The sequence below is a fragment of the Anoplopoma fimbria genome, chromosome 14 (assembly GCF_027596085.1).
Source record: "Anoplopoma fimbria isolate UVic2021 breed Golden Eagle Sablefish chromosome 14, Afim_UVic_2022, whole genome shotgun sequence".
Lineage (NCBI taxonomy): Eukaryota > Metazoa > Chordata > Actinopteri > Perciformes > Anoplopomatidae > Anoplopoma > Anoplopoma fimbria.
In genome coordinates, this window is record NC_072462.1 from 11,992,789 (window position 1) to 12,014,017 (window position 21,229).

Here is a 21,229-nt window from a genome sequence, read left to right on the forward strand (position 1 = left end):
GAATGTATTTTACAAAATGTTGAACTATTTGGTGCTATGGACTTTTATTGTTATCATCTTTACAAGGCGTAAACCTGGAGTGTATCATGTGTTGGATTATGAGTATTCGTGTACATCTGTCTGTCCACAGTTCATTTCAAATACCATACTGGACTGATCAGTCTGATATTTTTTGTGAACTTTTATGACCGTGTGCTCAAGAACCTCTCGTGGTTGTGTGATTCACAATTTATGGCAAACCAGTTTTATACACTAGCCATTTATCAATTTTAACCAGGGGCCGAAAGTGATCAACATCTGCTTCAGTTTGGATCTTGTTTCTGCTAAGAATTAGGAATTGTGTCCAGATGTGATTGTGTTTTGTATTCATTCAACCGAACACTACAGCAGTGGTCATTTAAGTTGGATAAACCTGGCAGAGAAATGCACCATACTGAGTGAACTTTTCTATTATTCAGTATACGACACATAACTTCCTTTTATTTATCACATCGTGTCTTCATTGTGCCCTTTTGTAGTTAACAAGCAACCTTTTTATTACTTTGAGACTATAGGGAGTAGTTTGGCAATTAACCATTGCTCACACTGACATTGTTGACATTGGCGCTACTTCTTCATTGTCTGGTGTCTAACAGACTCCACTGATGTATTTCAGCCATATTTTTTTTCCTTTGACCTTATTAAAACCCATCATGTTGTCTAGAAAAGTGAAACCGTGGTTATCCTTCCCTTTGTGACTAGCTGGGACATTTAATGAAGTGGACAATGTGCAAAAATGATAAAGTTTGATTACACCGAATATGGAACTAGTTAATGTTTAATATGTGATATGTGATATGGCTATGCGAACACATGTGTAACTTGTTTGTTGCCAATAGGTATTCCCCAGACATAGAAACGTACAATACAATTTGCCTGCAGAGAAATCAAACTCCCTGTTACACCTCTTATGATGTTTTACATATTTGGGATTTGGGAGAGATAGTGGTGCAAAAAAAGTAACCTGCTGTCAACACCAATCACAGAGATCACAGAACATATAAACATGCATTGTAATTATCCATGTTTTAAACAGAAAATGTAACATTTAGTGGACTTGCAACATGAAATCAGATCAAAATCATGTTTAGAAGCATTTAAAAAAAATAATAATAATAAAGATATAGTAAAAGTCATGAAGGTCTTAAAAAAAACAATGTAATGTATATACTTTGAACTGCTATATAAGTGTTAGTGGACTTGGAAAGTTTAGATACAACCAGTCATCGATTTATCAACAAATGGGCGTCTTATTTTGAAGGTTTAGAGCGGTGTGTTGTACATTACCGTGGTAAGCTTGACGGTAGCGCTCTCTCGGTGAAGGGTCCGCCGGTCCATCCAGCTCTCCGCCTCCCTCCCGCCCTGCTCGCACATAAAGACAGCCTTGTTGGTTGATTCAGGACGCCGTTACAGCGGCAGGAAACACTGCTGCCTTTCATTTCTACAGCCAGCAAGAAGTCCGAGTGACTCCAATTAATGTGAAGTCGACAAAAAAGATCCATCTTTATCTAAACTGAGAAGTTCTCTGTCAACTGGGGTCTCAATTGAGCAAAAGACAGGAAGCAAAAAAAAAAACCTTTTTCTTTTTTTTAATTAATTTTCATTTTCATTTTCTTCCTCACTTCAGTCTCATGGATTCCAGTTATACTTGTGTGTGGTGACTCGTCATTTAATTACATTATTACAATCACACGGTGGCGGAGGAAGTAGTTACTTAGTTATTTTACTTATTAGGTAAAAGTTGCAATAGCTTACCTCAGTGTAAAAACTCTGTTTCAAGTAAAATAATAAAAGTATAAGCATTAAAATACACCTAAAGTACCAAAGAGCCATTTTCAGAATACTTCCCAGGCCTATCATATCATTGGATTATAACATTAACGTCTTTAATGATGGTAAATGGTTATTATCACCTTAAAAATGTAGCAAGACTTAGAGGGCTCATGTCCACCGAAGACTTACAAAAACTTGTACATGCCTTTATCACTAGTAAGCTTGATTACTGCAATGGTCTCCTTACAGGTCTCCCAAAACAAACTCTGAGGAAGCTTCAGCTTGTTCAGAATGCTGCTGCTAGAGTTCTAACAAAGACCAAAAAATTTGATCATATTACACCAATTTTGAAATCGTTACATTGGCTTCCTGTAGGTCAGAGAATTGATTTTAAAATCATGTTGCTAACCTATAAATCCCTACATGGTTTAGGCCCAAAATATTTAACTGATATGCTTCCACTACATCAGCGTTCTAGACCACTAAGATCCTCTGAGACCAATCTGTTAATTATCCCCAGAGTAAACACAAAACATGGGAAAGCAGGATTTAGTTACTATGCAACAAATAGCTGGAATAAACTCCCAGAGGATTTAAGACTTGCCCCAACTCTGAGCACCTTTAAAACAAGACTGAAGACTTTTATGTTTGCTATAGCTTTCTGCTAAATCTTAAATACATTGCACTTTCTAAAAAGCTTTTTTAACTTTGCCTTTATTTTCTATTTTAATACTAAAATGCCTTTTTCTATTTTACCCATTTCTTTGCATATGTTTTTCTTTTACTTATCTATTATTTTATTTTATTGTATGACAATGTTTATATGTGAAGCACTTTGAGTCTGCCTTGTGTATGAAAAGTGCTATATAAATAAAGTTGCCTTGCCTTGCCTTGCCTTGCCTAAAGGCCGGGGCGTTATTTTAGATTGTGAATCTCCCCCTAGGGATGTATACCGTCTTATCTTAATACATCATCATTTATCTGTTAATGCCATGTTGTATTATCAATTTGAAACTGCACAGTAGAATAGTTAGAGGTATGGAGTACCATTAAATGGAAATTCATAAATACAAGTACCTCAAAAATGCACTTAAGCGCTGTACTTGAGAAAATGCCATTAACACTGCCATTAAAGGAAACAGAATTACCCTCCATGTGCTCTGTAATATTCATATTATATGTTCAGTATCTAATTTGGTTCCATGTCTATCAAGACCCCCAGAATAAAGGATTGGGATGAAATTCAGTGTCCTTTTATCTCATTGTATTATTGGACACCTTTACAGAATCAGTTTTTACTGTATAACAGTGAACATGGGACAAATCTGTAAAGAGCAGAAACGACTAGTCAATAAATTGATCAGTGGATGGACAGAAAATCAACCATTCATCAAGTTATTAGTTACAATTTAGAAACTTGTAATTGATGGGCAACATGCAACTGTTTTGTCCTATAGAGCCACAATAATGGGTGTGATTTTGACCTTTGACCTCACATCATGACAAACCACATATTCCTAAAGCGAATATAATAATGCAAAAACACACACACACACACACACCCTTACACCCAACAGGATAATTTAACTTCTATTTGGACCTATAATAAGATGGACAGACCGTCATGTGATATGAGGACAAAAATGCACACGGAAAGGTGAAGCAGAGCCCAGTTCTATATGACCGGACTATGACAGACCACAAGACCTACGCATTAGAGATCCCCTCCGAATACATTGAAAGAAATATTATAAAACTCTGCCTTGAATAAAAACTCCTAGCTGATAATGGCAACCTGTCAATTGTGAAAAGTCTATATATTCTCATATGTGACACAATAGTGACCCCACATGGAAGAGCACGGAACTGCAACTTCCACAAAAAAAAAGCACCAGAGAAATAATGATGCCAAGCAGATCAATAGTTAAGTCTGTTATAGGTTGCCTTTTGCCAATTTGAGGCTTCATTTTCTATCGCTCTCCTTTACTTTGAAGAGCGTCATCATTTCATTCAGTGATGGGCTGTGGGATGCTGGAAGTCCTCTGAGACCTGTGATGAAGGGGGAGGAATAAATACACCTGAACCAACCCGAGGAGAAGAACAATCTTAAGACGAATTAATTCCCGAATGAAGCCTCGGGGTGTTTACCGGTCGCAGCACGGTGTTCTTTGAAGACTTGCAGCATTTGTTAAAACAAAGCAGTCGTGTGCTTGAGAGACTGGCCTGTGCAGACTCATCATTATGGCATCATGCCTGTAGGATGTTTTATATACAAAGTGATAACAGCCTTGTCAGCATGCACAAGAGGGGGGGGGGGGCAATTAGGACCGAGGACGTGCATTTGCCAGCATGTTGGAAACAAAGTCCCGCGGGCTTTCTGCTTTCTTAACGAGGCAACGGGGAATCATTTGGTTTGTTCCTAAAAACATAGGCGCCTTGACACGAGAAGAGAAATGTGGGTTGAAACAAATGACAATAAATCTCAGAATATATATCTTTTTTTTAATAATAACCATCTAAACAACTCATATAAAATAAAAGATACAAAAATATATAGGCAGCTCAAAGTAGAACTACACGTCAAACCTTAAATATAGAACAGCATATTAAGAGATCTACTTAATAAAAGCAAAGGTTTAACTGTATGTGTAGTAAGTGCACAAGCTTATAAAGAATGTATGAATGTATTTCTAAAGAAACTACAGTAGCTGGCTTGTATTATTCAAACAAAACACACAATTTTCTAAAATGCAAATCATTTTTCACATATGAACCAAAGTGGATATGCCTGAGGTTTGTCTTTAATGCATAGGATGTTTAAAGAAGTGTTTCTTAACCTTTTTGGCTTGTGAACCCTTAAAACAAATCCGTATCTACTTGTAAACCCCTCGTTAAAGCATGACTTGTGAGCAACACAACCAAAGTTAGATTTTTCCTTCTCACATTGTTTCATTCAACGGATTTTTAGAGTGCTTAAGAAGTCAAATATATTCAGTCTTTGACAGGAAAAAAAAAAGCAAATAAATAATGTTAAATCTGAATAAATAAACCAACGTTGTGTAACAGAAATGTAATTTACTCTTTCATATCCCTTAAATCAACTGCTGTCTCTTCTCCCCCATGTTCTGAGCTAAAGTCAACGTTGAAATATTTTTTTTGTTTGGTTTTGTTCAAATCTCTATCGTGGCTGCAGAAACCCTCGTGAAAAGGAAGTGTCGACGTGTTCCTCGTCGTTGTTTGCTAACCCTTAAAGTTCTGGAAGATTTCTGCAGCGTCCAGCCAGGACCTGAAGCACGCCAGGCCTCGGTCTCTGATCTGTTTCCTGCCCTTCTCCGTGATCACGTCGCCGTTCTCCTTCACGATCACCAGTTTGGGCACCGCTGTGATCTTGTAGCGCTGCTTCAGCTCGCTGAGAGAGAAGAGAGAGACGAAGAAAGGCTTTTATTACAACCAAACACCTGGAACAACTGCTGCTCTGCTTCTTCTCCTTTGTGGATAAAACATGATATGCTTTACAGCGATGGAACGTAATAAAGCATCTCAGGTACGGTTACTTATATTACTTATTACTTATACTTAACCTTAATATTTCCATTGTATGCTTTGACTGTTATAGCCACACGATTCTTTAAAGATTCATGTTTTACAAACAAAAACACAAAATCAACTCAAAAAAAAAATCTATCTCCTCTCCAATTATCTTTTTGTTCATAAAATGTCAGCTAATAGTGAAAAATGCCGATCATTATTTCCATATTGACAAAAGCCAAGCAGCGAATTCTCACATTTCCAAAGTTGGAAAAAAACAAAACTATAAATTGAACATCAAAATAGTAAGATATGATTTGTTGATCAACTCATTGTTGCAGGTCTAGTACTCTGCTTTCATATTTCCATTTTGTGCACGTTGACAGCTACAGCTAAATACAGATTCATATTTATGTGATAGTTTAAACATATCGATTGCTGTCAGCTCTATACAGTATTATTTTTTTAGTTTCCTTTTTCCTTGGATTTTTAATTACATACATGTTTTTCAATGTGATGTAATGTTTACTTGTGTGGACCCCAAGACGATTAGTTGCTATCTTTTTAGGAGCTAATGTTGATTCAAATACATTTATAGATAAATATAAAAAGGAGTTTGCCCCTGAGCAACTTTAATATTGAAATACTGAAAACGCCATAAAATAAAACTGAAATAATTAGTGGATTGATCGATTAACAAAATGGAATTTACCATTTCACACATTTTTGGTTCCAGCATCTCAAATCTAATCTTTTGAGGGTTTTACATGATTGCAAGCTGAATATTTTGGGGACTTTAGCTTTTGGTCGGACAAAAAGGGACGTCTGACGACATCACCTTGGGCTCCTGGAATTTTTGCACTATTTCCTGACATTTTCTAATCTGTTAGATTTATGAAAAAGGTAAGCAGTAGATTAAGGATTATAACTATCAGTTGCAGCCCTAGCATTGTTATTGGTTTAACTACGAATCAGTATATTTAAAATAAAACATCTTAAGCTACCTCCATCTAGACCAGCTTCACACATTTATCCAGCTTCATACATTTATGCATCAGTAGCCTAATTTCAATCCAAAAGTAAATAATACATCATAACATATCACTGACAGGCCTATAGGGGCTTCATAATGAGTACTTTTGTTACTTTTAGCTAGCAATACATCTCTACCTAAGTATCACTTTGAATGCAGGACTTTCATTGTGGTGTTGCTACTTTTAGTTAATTAAATGATCTGAGAGATTCCTCAACCACTGAAGATTTGTACAATGCCAGTCAAAAGTTTGGACACACCTTCTCATTGAATGGTTTTTCTTTATTTTTTTATTATTTATTTTCTACATTGTAGATTAATATTGAAGACATCCAAACTATGAAGGAACACATATGGAATTATGTGGTAAACAAACAAATGCTCAACAAACCAGAATATGTTTTATATTTTAGATTCTTCAAAGTAGTTGAATGAGAAGGTGTGTCCAAACTTTTGACTGGTACTGTATGTAAAACCATAAAAAAAACAAAAAAACAAAAACAAAAGACATGCATTAAATATAACACAACACAAGAGACAAACAACATAAAATGAATTAAAACAAACCCTGATCTTGAAGTTAAACAGATCAAACTACCTCTCACCTATATGGGAGACAGACAGTGTGTCTGTCCTGCAGTTTATCCTAATCCCTGAGAGGATGACCCTGATAAGCATTTTACATAAGCTGGAGCACAGACTAATGAGCTGCTGGGGCAACAGTGTGAAATACATATAATACATATAAAAAGAGAAATAAAGAAGTGCAACATTGAGTTTAAAATATTTGTGAAAGAATCAAGGGAGACATGCATAAACTTCTTAACCCTTTCATGCATAGAGGTCACTACAGTGGACAGCTATTCAAATGTTGTTTTTCTTGTATATGCATGAGGATTTCCATGCAAACAACCACACTTGCATGCACTTTCCATTAGATCTTGATACTCACTGCTTGTAGTCATCCGTCCAGGGCAGAGCCAGCCAGTCTCCGTGCATGTCGTGATAATATTCGACCATGTCATCGGTCGACTTGTCGGAGGAGACGAAAACTATCTCAAACTGAGCCGGAGGGTCGCTCTCCTCCACCAGCTCCGTGTAGAAATCACACAGGATGGGTGTGAAGTCGCGACACGGCGGACACCATCCTGCAGAAAAGTAGATCCCCACCACTTTGTTCCTCAACGCCTCATCGGGATCCACCAAATCCCCGTCTTTATTCACCAGTGTCCGCCCGGTAAACACCTCCACCATGTCTGCTGAAGCCTCGGGCACGCTTTAAATCAAAGTGACAGCTCTCTGTGTCATTATTTCCTCGTTTCAACACCTCGTCGTCGGTCAGAAGAAGTGACGGAGGCTCTCCTACTTTCCTGCAATGTCTACCTGTCTGCAAAAGCTACTTACAAGCCAATCTTGTTTGTAAATCACCTGCGGACCAATGAGGACACAAGCAGACCGTGTTGTAGTTCATTAGCCATGTGGGTTTCAAGCTGCATTCAAACGCTGCTCGTATGCTAGTAATTTCCAGTTCGGCTGCAGCACGACGTCTCGCAGCGCTTTCAGGCAGCACCGGGCAGGCGCATGCGCAGAGCCAACGAACATACAAGACAAAACAAAAGCACTTTTTTTCTTTTCTTTTTTAAACTTCCTGCTCTTCCTTCTACACAAACTCATAAAAGCAACTTGTAAACTGAATTCACAACACCAGAGCAATCCACCACAAATAATACTTTTTTTCCCCAGGTAGGCAACATGACAGCACAACATGGTCAAAATGGTTCAGAGGGGGTAGTGACCTTTAACCCCAACACATCACATTCACAGAATCCTCCCTGGTAGAAAATATAGGAAATCAACTGAATATGATGGGAAATATCAAGGAGGTGTCACTCAATTAAAGTCTCTAACAACAAACAACAAACATTATAAACTAATAAGTGGCACATGTTTTGGCTTTTTTAAAAGCGTTTAATAGCTGTATTGGAAACAAAAACGTTGTTTGATATATGTTACTAACAACAAATAAAAGCATTTTCTGTTCTCAGTATCTCTGGTTAATGTTTAATCTGTATTTGAAACAATAAAAGCAACTTTTTATTGTATTTTAAACACATATCTGAGTATTGATTTTGTTCCTGTCTAATAGTAACAGAAAGGAAGTTTGTAGGATGTAACCTGAACCTCTAACTAGTGTGCTTGTAAGATTTTAATTTTCAATGTTATGAGTTAGCACATTACCTATCATATTCCATATTGGCCAATTTGAATAACCAATCATAATATGTAACTCGGACTATTTCTGAACATAGGTTTAAGCTTAATGATTTGAAATCTACAACCTACAGTAAAAAATATTGTTTTTCAGGCTTAAAATGAACACTCGATGACTATATGTGCACATCTGCACTGTACCCCCCAAAAATGCTTTAGTCCTCCTTGTGGATAGTCATTTCGCAATGTTTTTGTTTGAACTGTCCTCCTCTTCTTTCTCTTTCGCTCTCTTAACTTCCTCCTCATCTCTCCCTTTTCCCACATCCTCCCATTTGTGGAAGTAAAACAAGACAGAGGATAAAAAAGAAACAAGCCAGAATAGGGGAAGGAAGGTGTCTCCTTCATCACCTCCTTCTCATCCTCCTTCATTTCCTACTCTTTTGTATACTCTTGTCCTCGATGCTTCCTCCTGCCATTTTCCGTCACCTCACCCAGTTTCCCCTCTCTCTTTTCCCCCTTTTTCCACCTCCTTTGTCGCTCCTTTAACTTAACTTCCTCTTTCTACTGTCCTCCTTGTCCTGTTCACATTAACTGTCTATGTCTTCCCCCCTTATGAAACTCTTTCTCTGTATCCGTGGGGCAGTTTAAAGTTTGAGTAAAGTAAGAATAAAATGTATATCTGTCCATGGGGGGGGGGGGAAATCACAACAAGAAACAAACAGAAAACAGAAAATGTAGAGCAATCACACTTATACAATGAATACAATACAAGATTCATTTCTCTAAATACTGGAATTAGTGTATTAAGTACGTTTGGAGGCTAGTGTTTACTTCCTCCTCTCCTTGTTTCTTTACTGAAGTGGACTGAGGTCATTTGGAAAGAAACCCAGCCATTGTTTCTCCTCGAGCGGTCTGCTGCCCATTAGTGCAGTGAGCTCCTGTGTTGACAGACTGAAGGGGACTTTTTTTTTAATACTAGGAATTCTTCTCTCCCCAAAATCAATTTCCTCCAACATGACCTCTAATTCCAATTTATCCAACATGCGTCGGCTGGTAGAACAACTGAAGCTCGAGGCCAGTGTGGAGAGAATCAAGGTAAAGACGGGGAAAAGATTATAAATCTAGAGAACCAGAGGGCTTAGGGTTTACTAATCAGCTTTTGGGGATTTGATTAACTTTGTAATGTTTACGCACTTGTGTTAGAACACATTATATTATAATTTTTTGCTTTTATCTTATACAATTTATTCATTTATTGGCCACCAACTTGTCTTTTGACAGCACGGTCATTCAACACTGTCTTAACCTATTTGTTTTTCTACTCTTATTCATCCTACACATTATGTATCTCAAAATAACACTAACCCAAAACACAAAAATGTGTCTGTCTGCTCTTTTCATACACTTTGAAATATTAGAAGTGTGTCAAATGTCAGATTTAGCTACTTGTAGAATACAATAAAATAACATCTCCCAGAGTCTAAACATTGGTGTGATGTGATGATGTCACTCATTGTTGCTATATAGTACATTGTACTCCACATGTCCCACAGTCACATTCTTGACTCCTTTTCGCTTTTTATTCTGTTCAGCTTGCTTTGACATGTTTGTGTTATTGTTGTTTTAAATGCTAAACTAACAACCGACCAAACAACAGTTAAAAAGCTATTATAAGGGATTTAAAATCATTAATTGATGAATTTATTAATGGTTAATGAATAATTGAACTGAGGCCTTAAATGCTTTTTCTAATTGGGGGAAATCCTCCTCAAGCATCAATCGTGCTTTGTCTTTTCAGCTCGTTAGTTCATTAGTGAGACCCCTCCTTATTAGTAAACTATGGTTAATAAAGGCTCCTGTGTTTCTAACTTTCTAATAAGCCTACAGCTAATTAATAAAGGCTAGACAAACAAAGCAAGTTTGTTGTTGTAGAAGCATCAACACATTAGGCAACCCGGTTCTTAGCATTAGTAAATGATATAATAGCCATTAATAAAGCCATTCATTAATAACTATAAATCCTTTATAGGGTCACTCATCAGAAAGAGGTAATTTATGTATAGATTTGTCTGTGGTTGTGTTTCCAGGTGTCCCAGGCTGCTGCAGAGCTCCAGCAGTACTGTCTGCAGAATGCAGGCAAAGACGCCCTGCTGGTGGGAGTCCCCACAGGCAGCAACCCCTTCAGAGAGCCACGCTCCTGTGCTGTAGTGTGAAGGTCAGTGTCATAAAAGTTTAAAGCCCTGAATTTGTGGTAACGCATTTTTTTAATATGTCAGAATTTGAAATAAGGAATAAAAGAGATTTGCACTTTTGTTTGCAGTGGAAGAAGAAGTGGACACAACTGTGGCATCTCACTCACAGAAGAAACTATTTCCATGTTGTTTGTAACAATTCTTGTTTATGCGTTTCATTTTAAGAAAAGTACATAAAAGATTAGCTTTTCCAATTTATTTTTCAAATAAATGTCTTGTTTTACTACAGCAATAAAAGGGCATTACAGAAACCTACTGCTTCTATTTTTTTATTTAGATAACTTTTGTGTGCTAATGCTGCACAAGTGTGATCTCTCTTTCATACAGTGGAAAGCTTTGTAAAATCTATGGATTTTACAAAGCGGATGTTTATAGCCGGGCTTTAGATCACGCCTTGGAATCTCTCGGCATCATAGCTTCCTGATGTTCGGTCTAAGTTAGGAGCACAGCCAGAGAGAGGAAACGGCGTCTTCCTGTTCAAAACTGCAAAGACACTCAGCAGAGAGTCACACTTTACTCAGAGTTTGAGCTTTTAAAGATTTTGGACCTCATTACCGAGCTCAAGGCCATGATTATAAATAAAACATGAATCACTAGAGTATGGGAATTGGATATTATGAATCATGTTTTATTTATGGATGTTTAGTCAAGTGTCTGTTTAATTTATTTATTTGCAAATGGACTTTATAAAATTCAGCATATATATTTGTAGATGTAGCGGATTGCCCCAAAAACAGTCTACATAAGCATTAAAGAGGTCTAGCCAGTCATGAGACGGCTCTCCACTTGTCATTTCCTTTTCCTCTCGGTACACTGTTCAGGGACGAGTCTCAATAGTTTTCCTTGTTTGATGCCTCCTTTCCTAACAACCTTTGTTCAAACGTACTGCAGCCTTAACCACAATGAGCACATCAGATGCTCCTGTTTTTTAAAAGTTCTCACATGAGAATGAGCAGAAACAGAACTGGATGCAGAAAATTAACATTATCTGAGAAACCAATCTTGAGCTTGTACATTTGTAACCCTAAATAAAATGCAAAAATGCATGATTTTTGAAAGACAAAAGCTTTACTTTGGCTTCACTGCGTCCTGTTCTGGAGCCTTAATCAAATTACCAGAGTGTAAAACTGTATTTTCACACATCAATTGTTTCCTTCTTTTGATGAAAAACGTATTTTCTAATGCTTATCCTGTCGTTTCTCATGTTTTCTTTCCCCTAAATGAGTGGCCTTTTCCTCATATTTAAATTAAAATCCTCAAAAACACCGTGAGAGGGATTGGTTTAATCATAAACTTAGAAACCATAACTTAACCAGTAGAACATTCTAAGGTGTGATGTTGAAACTAGTTATTTAATTATTAAAGGCAAGTGTCAACTTATGCCATCTGCAGGTCATGTCTGGAGAACAAAAAATGTCTCTCTTCACTTCTCCTTAAACAGCCCAGCCAGTGGCGGAAGAAGTATTCAGATACTTTACTTTAGACGGAGCAGTACTACAACGTAGTAAAACCCAATTACATTTTAAATTCATGCATTGAAAATGCTACGTAGGTAAGAATAAAGTACCATCAGCAAAATGCGCTTAAAGTATTACAAGTTAAAGTACTCAATTTAGAAAAATTCCATGTGAGTGTCAAACTATTACAAATTTTATAATTTTATAAGATTTTTATCACTGTATTTTAATACTATATTATATAAATGCTTAATATTTTCTAAGCGTATCATATGTTTTGTTTGTAAAATCCAAATTTGTAGAAGTAATTAATAACTACAGCTGTCGCATAAAAAACAGCAGAGAAAAAAGTACAATACTTTCTTTTGCAATGTAGTGAAGTATAAAGTAGAATAAAAAGGATATACTCAGGTCAAGTAAAAGTAGCAGTTGTTACCATTTGAACTTTCACTTTAAAATCAGTTGAGTCATACCCTGCAGGAATCAGTCGAGACCAACAAGAAGTCCAGATTTTGGACCAGGAAACATCTAAAACAGGTAATATGCATGTGCACGTACCCCTCAGGAGACAACAGAATTGAAAATATAAATAGGAATTGCTCAGCTGTTAAACTGGTCGTTGTTCATTGTCAATGAGTTTTATCTGCCTGCCGCTTCATTCTTAAGAAAAGGAAAGCCAGGTATAAAGGCGCAGTTGTTCTTTGAGGAAGAAATAACCTGCATAGCTTGAATGGAGTCGTATTCTCCTTTAAAGGTGTAGGCGGGGAGCAGAGAGCAGAGTTGGGTTTCAGTGCCACCCCTTTTTTTTAGATCTATTCTCACACACACACAGACGCTGTGGTGCAGTCCAGTCAGTCCAGACAGACACCTTCAGCTATGTGTGTGTGCTCTGGCTACAGCCTCAAGCTTTACTGGATGACTATGAGCCTAACTGCCATCAATGAAGGACCACAATAGGAAACACCACTGGGGAACTTCCACGGCTTGTCCACACCTTTTTCAAAGGTCATCGACCTCTGAGGAAGGACTGATCACGTTTCATCTCTATTCGTCAATGACATTGAACTTTCATCATCCAGACGAGTGCTTTTATCAAGTGAGGAGATGGCCAAGGTGTACGGACTCTATGTAGGGGTAGTAACAGGTAAGGCGTTGTTTCATCCTGTTCACTTTCTCTACTGGTTGGTTGTGAACACAGCACTGGCAGACTGACATTAACATATAAAATAGTATTTTTTAACATGTGCCCCTAGTGATCATGTTCTTCTCAAGGGACATAGTGATAAAATGGCATTGTATGAGTTATTTTGATTGTTGCTGCACCTTTTCATCATCCATGTGTTTTCAAATGAATGCAGCTTTAAAAGCAGTGCTCGTCCTATGATCTATATTTGTAAAGTAGACTTCAGTGTTGGTTAATGATTGAATGAATACACCAGCAATATATCCCCTGTGATTAGTATTCATTGTCAGAACAGTCTTCCCCAAGGTGGAATTAAATATGACATTTCAATATCCCCATGATATGAAAAGAGTCTGTGGTTAACTTTATGTCTGCTCTAATATGGTTATTGTTTAGAGCAGTAAAAGTGTGTGTGTGTGTGTATGAGAAAGACAAAAGTGGGCGTGGACGAGAGAAATCTCCAACCCTAAAAGGCTTTCATCGTGACTCAGTGGCTATTCTTTAATAACTGTGATTGTGATCATGGGTTTTTCCCCGTCATCTCTTCCGTAGATCCAATTCTTTATGTGCATTGTGGTCACAAATTTGTTAAAATGTTTGCACAATTGTGTACCTGCATGTATTTGTTTGTTGTGAGTGTGTGGCCTATGTGTGTGTGTGTGTGTGTGTGTGTGTGTGTGTGTGTGTGTGTGTGTGTGTGTGTGTGTGTGTGTGTGTGTGTGTGTGTGTGTGTGTGTGTGTGTGTATGTGTGATCGGCTTTTTGTTTGTGTTTCTGGCTGCAGCTCTGGCCTTATGCAAATACTCCCTGGCAGAATGGAATGCCACCGACGAGTCTGCCAATCGAACTGAGTCCCTCTGTCATCACCATGGCAACGGAGACAATTGCACAGGTAGATATGGACATGCGGTGGAAGTGGAGGGGGAGGGGAGGGGGGCAGCACTGCGGTCTCATAAATGGTTGCTTTAAAGTTTTTAAAAGTGGCTTTAAAGGTGGAGGGTTTTTTATTGGAAGACGGGCAAAGTGCAGATGTGGATGTAAACATGCAAACACACCTACATATTGAAACACTTAAAGGGAAAAAAAAACCCAAAGCAGTTCATCGTTTAGGAGACATATACCAGACTGTCCAGAGAGAAGAGGAATAATGAGAATGTCTGTTAGCAACACCTCCTCCACAGAGGAACTTATTTGCTCTAATGCCAACAAATTGTTCTCGTGATTAAATTCCTTAAAATTATTCTTGTCTTTGTTTTTCTTTGATAGGAAAAAAACAACAGTGAACAAGGGATTAAGGAGCTGCTTTATCGAAATAATACCAATATAAAAAGGATAGTTCAACAGCTTCTTTGCTTTCTTTAAGATTAATACCAATCTCATATCTGTATGCTAAATATGAAGCAACAGAGGGTAAACTTCACAATAAGAAAAGGGTAACTCGTCACTCAACCCTCTTTGAAAGCTATACCTTATCATTTTTGGAGTAGTTTGGTGTGTGTACAGATTAAACAAATGACATAACATGTTAGCTATTTTAGGTGCTGGTGGATGTTTTTGTTTATTTCTAGGCTTGCTGTTTCCCTCATTAAGATTAGCTGAATTTACCAAGTTCAGCTGGCTCACTTGATATTCTCTTTTTAAAGAATGAGGTCATGGCAGCAAGCATCATCTCATGTTTCAGCTTACAACTGGAGCGCTCTCATTGATGAGAGAACCTGAACAGCAGTATTCTTTTACAAGCTCATTTTCAGAGATGGCTTGAAAAGATAGCGGCAGCCTTTAGCATAAGAAGCACTATGGCTAAAGTTGGGGTCAGAAGTTCAGCATTATGGCCCAGTAGTAGTTGTTTTAGGGTGTGGTTTTTGGAGCAAGAGAGAAGAGAGAGAGAATTGGAAATGTTTTGTAACTTTATCCCACTTCAGCATGTGTTTTAACTTAGTGAGGAATTGTAATAATTGAGACACGTGGTTAATGAGACTTTGATGACACTGGGCTTTTCCTGGCAATGATTTATCAAGAGTTCTCTCTGGGTCGTATTGCAAAAGGTCTATTTATACCATCAAGCTATGCCAGAAGTGAGGGTGTAAGTCAAAGAAGCAAGCTGACAGAACGTGACACATCTACAGAAATAGTTCGACATTTAAGCTTAACTATTAATTTCACAAGTCATGCTTTCACTGTTAATCAGTTTATATACCGATGATGTGTTGTTATACCGAATTATCCGAAACACAATCATTCTGAAACTAATTTTAAATGTTGTAATTTCATTTCTCCAGCAGACACAATAGACACAGGGCAGTGGACGGGGCACTTCTCAAAATGTCCCAAGGAACTAACAAACTACTGCATCCACGGGGATTGTCGTTACATAAAAGAACAGATGGCACCATCGTGCAGGTGAGAGACGGGTGCTGGAGATAATGGTGATTGAGAAAAGTGTAGCTGTAAATAGGACGAGAAGGAGAAATACAAAGTCAAAAGCTCTACAGAGAAGAGATATAACAGAACAGATGAAAGAGGAAGTAATGTTGTTACATAAAAATAATAATTTTTTCCCCCGTTTATTTTCGTCAGGTGTCAGCGGGGTTACATTGGCTCAAGGTGTGAATACCTGGACCTAGACTGGCGGATAGGAGAGAAACGACAAATCATAATCGCCTGCATCATCGCAGGGCTCGTTTTCCTCATTCTCGTCATTGTATTCTTCTGCCTTTGTTCACAGTAAGCTTTTGTGCTTTTGCGACCAAAAAAAAGTGATTTACCATTGATAAAATGTGCTTAAAGGAATAGTTTAACATTTTTGTTAATGTGCTTATTCGCTGTCTTGACGAGAGTTAGATGAGAATATTGATAATGGACTCAATCCTGTAAAATATGTAGCCAGAGCCATGAGACAATTAGCTTAGATTAGCATAGCGACTAGAAAATGATGTAAACAGTTAGCCTGGCTATGTCCAAAGTTGATAAAAAATCCAGCTACCAGCACATCCAAAAAAACATAAAATCACAAGACTCCTTAGTTTTTGTTTCTTTTGTTTCTGACCAAACAGTTTTTTGTGCAAATGGGTCTAAATACTACAATAACCTTGAGCCTCGGCCAGTGTTGCCACATAGAAGAGGCCATAAAGAGGCACGAATCAGCACTTTAGCAAATTAAAAATGCTTTATATTTAGTGCACAGATATGGAATGGTATTAATCTTGTCATCTAACTATCAGCAAGAAAGTAAATAAGCATATTTTCATTCATTCATTCATTTAAAACAGAAGCATGATTATTGAACAACTAGTTTTGCCATTACTGCTGCATATAAATGATGTGACAACATGTAACATCTCTGTCAGACGCAGGTGCAGATTGTGGTGGCGGAAGGGAAGACGGAGGGAAGAACCAAGGAACGGAACAGAGAAGCTCAGCATGATGGACACCAGCGCGACTCACACAACCTTAACTGTAGACTCCACAGAGCCACCACACACCAACACCGTATGAGAAGTGTGCTCGACCGCTGGTCTGGGAATTGTTTAGACATGGGGGATTTTGTCCATCATGTAGCAGCTGCTGGCTTTTGTCTCACAGTGATGGCAGTGTGCCATAGGAGGTCCCTCTGTGCAGGACAGCACTGAGGCCTGTGCAAAGGAGGAGGGAAATTTCTGGATAAAGGCTGTGTTAGATCAAGCTGGTGAACATGAATCTTCACCCTCCACTTAAAGGGCAGCCTTTTCTGGATATTTGATGAAGCGTCAGAACTAAGAGGACGATAAACATGAGTTGGAGACCAGTGTTGAGCTGGATTTCTTTTTCGTTTTCCGATGCTGTGCAGCAACAGGCGCGTGTAGCTGCTGACTGCATAGCACTTAATCAGTTGTTGCTATGTCGGAAAAAAGCTGTGACACCAGCTGTCAGCCGGTAATAACAGTTCACCAGGTTATTAGTTTGCATGGGAGACACTTAGTTTGCATGGGAGACACACAATTAGAGGAACCGAGACTGTGTAAGGACACTCCAGTACACTGTCATGTAAATATATAATTTAATGTATAGAAAGAAGCTACGGAATACAGTTTCAGTCTGATGTATCTCTGTGTCATGCTGTTTATACTTAGTTTACCGCTACATCACAATCATCATTATTTATTACTCTGTTTGCAATGCCTCCATATTAACCCACACAGAATATTGTTACTCAACAACATTAGCAATGCAAGAGAAGCCTTCTATGTACGACAAGGCTGCAGTTCTGCACTCCAGGGATTTGAGGAGGACAAGGAGAACTTGTGCTGGAGGCTTTTTTGAACTGTATATTTGGAGCCGAGCAGCCTCCGAGCTACACCGGCAGAACAGCCGAGCCTGTGTGTGGAGGCTCAACCGAGGTGAAAGTGCTCCACTGTATGAGACACTTTCCAAACTGTCAGCCTTTCACAGGGTTGTTTTAACGTGTATCTGTATGTGTATCAACTGCATCTAAATGTAGAACGAAGGGGGCAGAGTCAGTAAAGTCTCGCTGTCTACAAGCCACCTATCAATAAATATTTTGACTGGTTATGTGCTGCCAATTAAAATTATTTTTCCGGCAGAAGATCAACATAAAACAGATAAAATCAATTGCATTAAGACCCAAATTATGTATGGTTTCAAACTCTAAGTGGTGTTTTCGGCAAAACGTTACTCAGTCTGCAGAGAGTTTGCATCTCATCACAGACCAATGAGCTAAAGTTCATAAGACCACCACTGACTCCTACACACATTAAAATCTCCATGACCTTCTGCCACCCTTGTACCAGCTTCAATTTTAAACCTTTAATGAAATACATGCAGATTTAACAAAATTACAATTCAAACAAATGAGCAAGACATGCTTATATTAGGTCACGATAATGCTCCCTTTCACGTGATCGTACTTTGGTTACAGTTGTTGTGTTGCTATGGTGATGTAATACCATCTGGTGGGGCAGGAGCCAACAAATTCCAGTGTAAGAGGGTGTGAACAAAATTTAGTATCGTCCTGTGACATATTGTGACTGATTACATGCACAAGGGAATTATCTTCTATCTGCCTTTGTCCTTGGTTCTAACACTCTTTCAAATGTATCTCATCCAATACATGAATGTTTGAATGCATGAGATTGATAGCATCACAATGGAAAGTGAACTTCAGTTGTTAAGGATGATACAGTGATTTAAAGAAATAGTATGACATTTTGAAATTTCATACTGTACCATACATTTTGATCGATACCACTCTTGTCAACGTGCCGGCTATATCTTCATATTTACCATACAGACATGACAGGGGAATTAATGTTCCCCCTGGTCTTCAGCAAGAAAGAGAATACATTTATTTCCAAAACGGTCAAGCTTCCTCGTCATGTTGTTCTTCCTGCTAATGTACCTGCTGGCTGTTGCTTTGGTTTACAGAGTTTCAGTGTTGGGTTGTGCCCCCAGCTGCATTTAGATTTTCCCTTTCGAAAATCTAATTAAGAATTGTTTTAGTCACTGCTCGAATTGAATCCTATGAAAAAAGGCACTTGGGTGCATGTGTTTGTTCACTGCGGCAACTTTAATTTATTTTACAGAGGCCAAGACTTGACTGATGTGTGCTTGGCTTCTGCTACGCTGAATTGCTTTGCCTAAAAAAAGCCTGACAGAGTGAGCTCATTCCAAAACATTTGCCAAGGCAACAATGACATGAAGTATGAGGAGAATTGATAAAAATGAACCGAACACGCTGAAAACACATCCAATAAGTTATAAATCATTTTTCTCACAACTGGGAAAACACCAGCCTAGAGCTTTTAACTCAAGGACATCTATTCTCTGCTCTGTTTACAACGAAGGTGTCAGGATCTTTGACCTAATTTCAGGTAACCTGTGTGCCGGCTGTCTTCAAAAGAGTGACAGCTAAGGAATGCCAGAGTTTCTATATGAGGGGTGTGCCTGCAAGCTGATAAGGAAAAAAGATACCAGCCAAACTGTAGTAGATGTTTGATTTGGAGCTGAGACACAGTTAAAAAAAACTCTTTCATAAAACTTGCAGTGCAATTTGGAAAGTGACTCCAGGAGACGTGTAGTGGACATGGTTGTAGTATAGACCACGTAAACCGAGTCCAGGTCATGACCAAGATCAGAGTGTATCGATACAGAGACAAGACCAAGGCCAAGAGGGGTTGAGTCTAAGTTAAGAGCAGGATCGATGCAAACCATAGACACTCCTCAAATGAATCTGCAAGATCCACAATTTCATGAAAACACCCACAGAAAACCACCTCTTTCATTGCTATACATGCTGTATATGTGTGTATGTATAAGTGTAAGAAATGTCTTGATGAAACAATCAAAATGCATCGCAGAGGTAAATTTTATGTGTGGTAATGTCCTTTTCTTTTCTATTTGTAATTACAGTAATGATATTAACAAATAAATTACACAATGCACAGGCAGTTTAGCAAAATAAAATCATGAGTCCTCTTTGTCTGAGAGCGAGAGGCAAATGAAAATGCAGACGATTCCGAGACGCGACGGAAAACTTCAAAAAGTGGTCCCCAGACCAAAACAGATCTCAGGTATAAAACAAAACTAGAATTGATTACGGATGAAGCGTAGGCGTGACTGCGGGGGTCATTCAACAATTTTCACACTGAAAGCTTACAGCTCCATCTGTTCTTCTCTGGAATGTGTGCGAGCTGGTGTCTCCAACAGCTGTGGTATGACTACCGCACAGTTTGACTGAAGACACTACTCCACTCAAGGTCTGTTCAGGCAATGTGTGTGTGCTGTATCGGATCAATACGTGAATATGTGTGCAGTTTTTGTAGTTTGCATGAGTAACACTGGAGGTCAGCAGAACACCTGTCACAACTTCTAAAAAGCTGAACACAGACGGGAATGTGACATAACACAATTTGGAGGTAATTTACTCGAGTTATTTCTAATGTATGCTTAATACTTCTACATATCAGAGGAAAATGTGGTACTCTTCACACCACTACATTTATCTAACAGCTACAGTTTCTAAAAGATTTGCTGATTAAAGGTCACAGAAACCTAAAATGAGATGGATTCATGTGAACAAAAATACATTTTGTAATCATAGATATTATATTTGGTTGGGTAAATACAGTGTGGGTGCTGCAGGTATCATTCTCCCTCTGTAAGATAATCTACTTCATAGCATTAGCTGTCAAGACGTCCCCCACAAGAAAGGAATATCAGGAAACCATTAATGGGATGGCGCGCAGTTGTGATTGGACAGATACCAGTTACAGAGATTTTTTTCCCCCCTTATCAGACATTCATTTTTCTCCATAGGTGCCCCAGATCTTTAGAGATTATCTGACATCTTGATTTTTTACAGGGGATTTGCCATCTGTAAACTCAAAGTAAAGGGTAAATGTTTAGTGAGGGATGATTATACATACGGTTCAGATGTTTTCTTTTGTTTCGATTCCCACAAAATGGATCAGGGGGCCAAACACATCAGTATGGATGGAGTTCATGCCTTTGTGACTTCATAAAACTATAAAGCAAGCTGAATGTGTGTCTTATCTCATGCATCACTTCAACATCACGTATTCTTTTGTCTATGGTTTCGATTTGCAACTGGTGAAATAGGCAAAATGTCAAATAATATACATACTGTATCTGTAACACAATAACAAGTGTGAATATAAGTTGCCTAATGCTGCCACAGTTGTATTAAGCAATATTTTTTTGCATGCAAACTGAATCTAATCAATTTTTGGAGAGAATGA

General features: G+C 38.2%; 3 protein-coding genes across 4 annotated transcripts; 2 read left to right on the forward strand and 1 right to left on the reverse strand.

Annotated features, from left to right (window-relative positions):
• Window positions 1-4,331: 4,331 nt before the first annotated feature.
• nxnl2 (nucleoredoxin like 2) lies at window positions 4,332-7,946 on the reverse strand. The gene is made up of 2 exons (XM_054612899.1): window positions 7,326-7,946; window positions 4,332-5,221 (listed from the first exon to the last, which is right to left on the reverse strand). The coding sequence occupies exons 1-2, from the start codon at window positions 7,625-7,627 to the stop codon at window positions 5,053-5,055; spliced, it is 471 nt and encodes a 156-aa protein (XP_054468874.1). The 5' UTR covers window positions 7,628-7,946; the 3' UTR covers window positions 4,332-5,052.
• A 1,529-nt stretch (window positions 7,947-9,475) lies between these two features.
• On the forward strand, window positions 9,476-11,081 carry gng10 (guanine nucleotide binding protein (G protein), gamma 10). Its single transcript, XM_054612910.1, has 3 exons — window positions 9,476-9,679; window positions 10,672-10,799; window positions 10,905-11,081. Exons 1-2 carry the CDS (start codon window positions 9,599-9,601, stop codon window positions 10,795-10,797), a joined length of 207 nt encoding a protein of 68 aa, XP_054468885.1. The 5' UTR covers window positions 9,476-9,598; the 3' UTR covers window positions 10,798-10,799; window positions 10,905-11,081.
• A 2,075-nt stretch (window positions 11,082-13,156) lies between these two features.
• Window positions 13,157-18,801, forward strand: btc (betacellulin, epidermal growth factor family member). 2 transcript variants are annotated; one of them, XM_054612706.1, is made up of 5 exons: window positions 13,157-13,437; window positions 14,260-14,367; window positions 15,755-15,875; window positions 16,053-16,199; window positions 16,823-18,801. In XM_054612706.1, the coding sequence occupies exons 1-5, from the start codon at window positions 13,398-13,400 to the stop codon at window positions 16,968-16,970; spliced, it is 564 nt and encodes a 187-aa protein (XP_054468681.1). In that variant the 5' UTR covers window positions 13,157-13,397; the 3' UTR covers window positions 16,971-18,801. The 2 variants fall into 2 exon arrangements, with proteins under 2 accessions (XP_054468681.1, XP_054468682.1); XM_054612707.1 differs by having other exon boundaries at window positions 15,758-15,875.
• The last annotated feature ends 2,428 nt before the right edge of the window (window positions 18,802-21,229 follow it).